The 7342-nt window shown below is 40.1% G+C and overlaps 2 protein-coding genes across 2 annotated transcripts; both read left to right on the top strand.

Moving 5' to 3' along the window:
• The first annotated feature begins 508 nt into the window (after positions 1–508).
• On the top strand, positions 509–2526 carry LOC130725802 (uncharacterized). Its single transcript, XM_057576991.1, has 3 exons — positions 509–754; positions 799–2113; positions 2285–2526. The coding sequence occupies exons 1-3, from the start codon at positions 509–511 to the stop codon at positions 2524–2526; spliced, it is 1803 nt and encodes a 600-aa protein (XP_057432974.1).
• Positions 2527–4672: 2146 nt separating this feature from the next.
• LOC130725801 (uncharacterized) lies at positions 4673–5980 on the top strand. The gene is made up of 2 exons (XM_057576990.1): positions 4673–5420; positions 5520–5980. The coding sequence occupies exons 1-2, from the start codon at positions 4673–4675 to the stop codon at positions 5978–5980; spliced, it is 1209 nt and encodes a 402-aa protein (XP_057432973.1).
• Positions 5981–7342: the final 1362 nt, after the last annotated feature.

The following is a 7342-nucleotide window of genomic DNA, read 5'->3' as shown; positions in this document are numbered from 1 at the left end:
TTGTTGTTCTCTCAGCTTATTCATGTATTGATTCTTTTGCTGAGAGTTGATTTTTGTTGTTTGATCATGAGATCTGTCTTTGCTCGTGTTGTGAGCTAGTGAATCACTGTGGCAGTGATTGAGAGAAAGTGAGAGGGGCTCTCATACTTAGGGGGAGGGCTAAGTATTAATCACTTGTAGAGATAGGTAGAAAAGGCTGGGAACTGGGGCAGTTCTGTTAAGACCTTTTGTGTACAATTTTTCGGAATAGTGGATTATCTTTCTCTTGGGTGAAAACCCTCCAGACGTGGGTGATTTTGCACCGAACTGAGTTAACAATCTTGTGTGTCCTGTTTCAGTTTATGCTATTTACATTGCATATTTATTTAACTATTTTTATATTATGTTATACAAGATGTCTTAGACATCTGGTAGAACATCTGTCCACGTGTGGCAGAATTTCAATTGGCATCAGAGCAGGCACCCTGTTCTGATTGGGTGAGCTCCAGGAATTTACTATTCTGGTATCATGGACAACGGCAAGGATGTGGGTTCAATTCACAGGCCACCTATGCTTGATGGGACAAACTATGACTACTGGAAGGCTCGCATGGTTGCATTTCTCAGATCTATTGATGTTGGAAAGGTGTACAAGTCAGTACTCAAAGGGTGGACTCATCCAGTACAAACCAAAGAAGGAACTTATACTATGGAACTCAAATCTGAAGTGAACTGGAGCAAGACAGAAGATGAAGAAGCTGCTGCAAACTCTAAGGCTCTTAATGCTATTTTCAATGGTGTTGACAAAAACATGTTCAGGTTGATTCATACGTGCACTGTTCTAAAGATGCTTGGGAGATTCTCAAGGTTGCTCATGAAGGTACAACTAGAGTTCGCCTATCAAGACTTCAACTGCTAACCACTCAGTTTGAAAACCTCAAGATGAAGGAGGAAGAGACAATCTCTGGGTTTCACATGCGTGTACGTGATATTTCTAATGCTTCTTTTGCTCTGGGAGAACCTATGTCAGATGAGAAGCTTGTCAGAAAAATTCTCAGATCATTGCCCAACAAATTTGACATGAAAGTTACTACCATAGATGAGGCACAGGATATCAGTAGCATCAAAGTAGATGAACTTATTGGATCATTACAAACTTTTGAAATGTCTCTGAATGATATGCCAGAGAAAAAGAGCAAAAGCATTGCTTTTATGTCTAATGTGGATGAAGATCAAAGTGACCAAGAGGCAGGCGAAAATTTGTCAGAAGCCATAGCCTTGCTTGGTAAGAAGTTCAACAGGGTCATGAGAAAGTTTGACAGAAGAGCCAGACCAAATGTCTTAGACAAACGGTCTGACATCATCAAGAACTCAGGGAATGCACTGAAGAACAAGGAAGAAGACAAATCTAAAGGAGTGCAATGTCATGAGTGTGAAGGGTATGGCCACATTAGATCTGAATGTGCTACTTTTCTAAAGAAGCAAGGAAAAGGAATGGTGGCTACCTGGTATGATGATGACTCAGAAGATGAAGCTGGAAATCCTGTAATGGGATTAATGGTGAAGTATAACTTAGAGGTAGATTCCAGCAATAAGGATGTCTCTGGAGGAGAACTAGCTGAAAACTATGAGATCTTACTGAAAAAGTGGCATGAAGCTTGTGACTATGGTAAAAAGCTGAATAGTACTGTGAAGAAACTACGTAAGGAAAAGCAAGATCTTCTCAGTATCAATAACAATCTTCAGGAGGAAGTGTCTGTTCTGAAATCCAAAATTGAAGGTATGATCAAATCTGTACGCATGTTAAATAATGGTACTGATATGTTTGATCTGATGCTAGAATCAGGAAAGACTACCAAAGACCTGAAAGGGTTGGGGTATGAGAATGATTCCACAACTAACGATTTCAAAAAGACAACTCATGAGTTTGTACCTGCTGAGAGGAAATCTGAATTTCACATGTTCAACCAATTGTCTCAACATGAGGTCAAACATGTGTATCCACAAACATCTCATGTTCAGAAGAAAGGAAATTCAGGATGGAAATGCAATCACTGTGGAAAATATGGTCACATCAGATCACATTGTTATAGGCTACATGGTTATCCAAAGGCTAAGACATCTCAGTCTGGGAGTAAAAAATCTAAGAAGAAATAATGGAGGCCTAAAAGAAATTTGAATGCATTTGTTGGCTCTACCTCTGCGGAAGTCTCATTGAAAGAAGATTGGTACTTTGACAGTGGATGTTCCAGACATATGACAGGTATAGAAGAATACTTTGCTAATTTAAAACCATATGCTGCAGGAGATGTAACTTTTGGTGGTGGAGTCAAAGGAAGAATCATAGGATCTGGAAAACTTGACAGTAGAACTTCACCTGAACTTAGTGAAGTATTGCTTGAAGAAGGTTTGACTGCAAACTTAATCAGTATAAGCCAAATTTGTGATTTGGAGTTGAATGTGACTTTTAGCAAGTATGGATGTCAAGTAACAAATGCAACAGATAAAGTTGTGATGAAAGGTGTGAGAACAAAGGATGATTGCTAACAAGTGGTGTTCTCATTTCAAATACATGCCACCAGGATATCTGACTAGCAAGGCTGAAGATGCAAAATTCGGGAAGCTCATGAAAAAGATCATCTCCAGAGAAGCAAACAAGCAAAAGAGAAGAGAGGACTCAGAAAAAGGGGTAGAGGATACAAGAGCTGTACATACAAGAGAAAATAAGATGGCTTCAGCTGATAAAGATCCAGGTGTTACAAGCAATATGACAACCTGTGAATCAGATGAGGAAAGTGAGAATAGATGGACTCAGATGGAAGATTCTTTCATCAGAATGCTGCATTTTCTTGAAAAGTCCAAAGAAGATTGTGCAAACAGATGTCTCATGTCAAAAAGCTCCAAGAAAATCCTTCCAGAAGGTGACCTGGCAGAAGTCACACAGGAAACACTGAGTCCTGACCTGTTAAATGAGATCAATGACCCTTCAAAGCAAGCTCACAAGTGGCAAAGGAGTTTTGATGAATTAATTCAAGATCCAAGAACCGTGTGTAGAAGAATTAACAAGGTACTAATTAAGGGGTACAATAGAACTGACATAATCTCACTTGTCTTGACAATCACAGGGAGGTTGGTTTTTTCCCAGATATTTGATGAAAAGAGTGCAGAAAAATGGTTGTCAGACCATATGTCAGAACAAGGTATGAAACATATGAGGAACTCTTTGATTGTGACTCCAAGTAAATGTGTCATTATCTTAAACAAGGATGATCATCTGGAAAATACTACACATAAAAGAATATCGTTGCAATTTCAGGAAGAATTGATCAAGGTAATAACTAAGGGAAATAACTGTCAAGATTTGTGTAGCAGCAAGGTTGAAATACTGGGTTCAAGCAGATCAGAGGGCACACTAAAATCTGAGGCATATGGATTGTTGAAGAAGAGTTATCTTGTTAAAGCTACAGAAGAATGGTTGTTGTGGAAAAAGATTGATAGATCATGGTCTAGTAGATGGCAAAAATGGATTTCTGAATTAATTACTGAGAGGAATTACATTGTTCTTGAACTTGGAAAAATCATGGGTATGAGCAAGAATCATATGTCAAAACATGATGTTACGCCAAATGTTGTAAGATCGTGCCATGACTATTTGAAGGGGCTCTTCTTTTCCAATGATCTGCATCATCATGATAGAAGCAAGCACACCAATAACTGCTATGTTGAAAGGTCAGAGATCTTTGTGAAACGTGTGGAAAATAGTCTTTTATTGTCAGATATTTGTGCTAAAACTATGGCCAAGTTAGAAAAGTTAAAAAGGAAGTTAGGGATTTGTGAATTAACTGACTTATTGCAGTTAATGACACATGTCACGGGCAACAACTATATTGTTCATTATATAACTGCCCATGATCGCATGTTGGAAGTCACAAACTGGTTTGTGCATTTGTTCAAGAAAACTGATTGTTCACTTTGCAAATCCTGTAACGGTTACTTTTCATTCTTCCTTCAATCCTCTTGCACCATGTCTCACAATTCTGGTAAGAAGAAAGCTGCTGGTCCGAAATTTGTTACAAATGAACATGGAGTGAAATTCATGGGAGTCACTTCATCTGCTTCAACACCTGTTAGGTTTACTCGATCAAACGCTGCAATGGCTTCAAATCAACCCTCTGGTTCCTCATCAAGAACACCAAGTTCAAGAATCAAGACCACTATAACAAAGAAGCAGAACAAAAAGGGAGAAGCTTATTCCATTGTGAGTCTTTCTGATGACTCTGCTGAAAACCCTAGTGATGATCAACCCAAAATCATCCAAGATGAACAAGTTGATCAAGTAGTTGAGAACTACCTTGAAAAATTGGCAAATGCTGCAGTTGGTCCAAATGTAGAACCAGATGTTGACAAAGTCACTCCTCCCTCTGGTTCTGAAGATAAAAGTCTGACTTTTGGTGATGAGAAGGAAGACGAGCAGGTTGAAACTGTCAATGAAGAAACTCCATCTGTGGAGGATTCGTTCCAGAAGACCCCAATTTCCTCTCCCCATAAAGGAAAGGAAATGATGGTTTCAGAAGAAGAAGACGAATCTGATGATGAAGTTCTAATCAAGAAGACTCCAACCTCTGTTACCAGGGCACCCAGATCTGAAACCAAGAAGGATGCATAAAGGAGAAGCAAGAAAAAGGAGGATCCAATGTACAAGACACCCAAGACGCACAAAAGCTCTCAGAAGAAAACTCATGAGAGGAAGAAAAAGAAAGAAAAGAAGATTGAACCCTCTCCAGCAAGAAAAAGAAAGCATGTACCTGATTCTGATTCTGAGCCAGATGTTAGACAAGATGTTCCTGACATATCAACCACAGCCAAAAAAAGAATGAAAGGTAAGAGGATTCCTCAATATGTTCCTGATGCTCCTGTGGACAATGTGTCCTTTCATTTTCCAGACCCTATTGCTCAAAGGAGGCTTGCTATTGAAAGGGAACTACATGAAGATGCCTTGGAACTCAAGGAAATCATGGAGGTCATCTCTGCTGCTGGTTTGATGAAGACTGTCAAGGATCTTGGCAGATGTTTTGACAAGCTTGTTAGGGAGTTCATTGTGAACATCCCTGCTGATTGTGATGATACTTCCAGTGCTGAGTACAGGAAGGTGTTTGTGAGGGGGAAGTGCATCAATTTCTCTCCTGAAGTGATCAATGAATTTTTGGGCAGAAGCCCTGCTGCTGTGGCTCAGGGGGAGCCTGATTTGAATAGGGTTGCTACAACCCTTACTGGGAAGTTGGTCAGGAAGTGGCCTACGAAGGGATTGCTTCCATCTGGGAGGCTTACTACCAAATATGTTGTTCTCTACAAGATTGGTACTGCCAATTGGATGGCCACCAATCACTTGTCTGGTGTGACTCCACCTCTGGCCAAAATGCTTTATTTGGTTGGAACAGGAGGTGAGTTTGATTTTGGTAAGCTGGTTTTTTAGCAGACCCTCAAGCATGCTGGATCATATGCTGTGAGGTTGCCTATTCTATTTCCTTGTCTCCTCTCAGAGATCATTGCACATCAACAACCTAACATTGTGAGGGCTGATGAATCTCAAAGTAAGAAGCCCCTACCTCTCAAGTTTGATTACCGGTTGTTTGATGGGACACATGTTCCAGACATTGTGCTCTCTACAGCAAAGGGAACTGCCAGTGCCAGTGGCACTCAGGCAGTTGGTTCTAGCAAGGAAGACATCTTGGCTGAGTTGAAGGCTGTCTCCAAGTCTCTTGGTGACACTATTCAGGCTTGCAAGGTCAGAAAACTCAATGTTGATCAACTCATCAAGGCTATGTCAGATGTTGCAACTGCTGCTGCTGAGGAAGAAAGTGAAGAAGAGGAAGCTGGAGATGTTGCTGGTGAAGAAGAAGATGCTGAGACTGAGGAGGCTGTAGAGGAAGACAATGAAGATGAAGATGAAGAGGATGTCACTGGTTCTCAGAGTTCTGCAACTCAGAGCACATCTCTTTGATCTATTTTTTCCTTTGGATGTATTTGAGCCCTGTGTGGCTATGTGCACTTCTTATTTGCCCCTGGTCTGTATAATTCTTGAATATGGTGCTGCTGACTTATGTGGATAGCTCTGGTAAGCACTTAGATGCTATTCTGTTATGACTACCTTTGCCAAATTATGCTAATAAGGGGGAGTAATTAGGATTTGGTTATCTCTGGTATTTGGTAGCTTGTTCTGTTATAGCTTTCTGCTATTGTGGTTTGGTAGCTTCTTGCTACTGTGTAGTTGTGTGTTCTATACAAACAACATCTTGTTGTTTGTGATAGTTGATTGTGTGCTGCTGTGCTAAAACTCTGATATGATCTTTTGCTGCACTGAGAATGGTTCTGAGATGGAAATGTGCATAGCTGATGCTACTAGCTATGTTAATGTGTAAGCTACCTTGTTTGATGGATGTTCTTCTATGATGATTCAAGTGCTTTTCAAGTTCTAAGCTGTTGAAGAGTTCTTTATGGTAGTGGATTGTATTAGCTAAAATTTGACAAAAGGGGAGATTGTTGTTCCTTTGTTATGTTGTCTGCATTTTAGCTAAGTTAAGTTTTTGGCCAACATGTCGGACCCGATGTCACAACATCATGCCTGTGACATCTGTCCCTGCGAAACCTGCAATGAGTTGGCTAGGTTTTCTGTGAAGCTTCATTCTGATTACTTGGTGATCAAGATAGGGTATTTGTGGAAGCTTCTGTGCGCCGTCCAAGGATTTTATTATTATGTAATCAAATCAGTTTCAAAGATTTGATTTGAAGTTTGTGGGAGTTTTATTTCTGGAATAGGAAACTTAATATTGAAGATTCTGCAGCAGATTTGTTTCCTACTAACTCCTTGAGTGTTGTGTGGACCTGTGCTCGTCCAAGCCCATCGAAGACAAGCCTGGATGACTGCTATATATGAAGACCTAAACCTAGTGTTAGGTAGAGAGCTTCTGTTGAGTAAAACTAGGGTTTACTCTTGTTTGTGTTCACACTTGTTGTTCTCTCAGCTTATTCATGTATTGATTCTTTTGCTGAGAGTTGATTTTTGTTGTTTGATCATGAGATCTGTCTTTGCTCGTGTTGTGAGCTAGTGAATCACTGTGGCAGTGATTGAGGGAAAGTGAGAGGGGCTCTCATACTTAGGGGGAGGACTAAGTATTAATCACTTGTAGAGATAGGTAGAAAAGGCTGGGAACTAGGGCAGTTCTATTAAGACCTTTTGTGTACAATTTCTCTGAATAGTGGATTATCTTTCTCTTGGGTGAAAACCCTCCAAACGTAGGTGATTTTGCACCGAACTGGGTTAACAATCCTGTGTGTCCTGTTTCAGTTTATGCTATTTACATTG

Source organism: Lotus japonicus, chromosome 6 (assembly GCF_012489685.1).
Source record: "Lotus japonicus ecotype B-129 chromosome 6, LjGifu_v1.2".
Lineage (NCBI taxonomy): Eukaryota > Viridiplantae > Streptophyta > Magnoliopsida > Fabales > Fabaceae > Lotus > Lotus japonicus.
The sequence above is the reverse complement of the archived record's forward strand: the minus strand, read 5'-3'. Positions and strand labels throughout refer to the sequence as shown.

What these genes read in the sequence shown, in the direction of transcription:
- LOC130725802 (XM_057576991.1), top strand. Translation starts at nt 509, where the DNA reads ATGGACAACGGCAAGGATGTGGGTTCAATTCACAGGCCACCTATGCTT. An exon ending in AAGCTGCTGCAAACTCTAAG is followed by an intron (nt 755 to 798) that starts GCTCTTAATGCT and finishes AAACATGTTCAG; the next exon opens with GTTGATTCATACGTGCACTG. An exon ending in TAAGACATCTCAGTCTGGGA is followed by an intron (nt 2,114 to 2,284) that starts GTAAAAAATCTA and finishes CATATGCTGCAG; the next exon opens with GAGATGTAACTTTTGGTGGT.
- LOC130725801 (XM_057576990.1), top strand. Translation starts at nt 4,673, where the DNA reads ATGTACAAGACACCCAAGACGCACAAAAGCTCTCAGAAGAAAACTCAT. An exon ending in TTATTTGGTTGGAACAGGAG is followed by an intron (nt 5,421 to 5,519) that starts GTGAGTTTGATT and finishes GTCTCCTCTCAG; the next exon opens with AGATCATTGCACATCAACAA.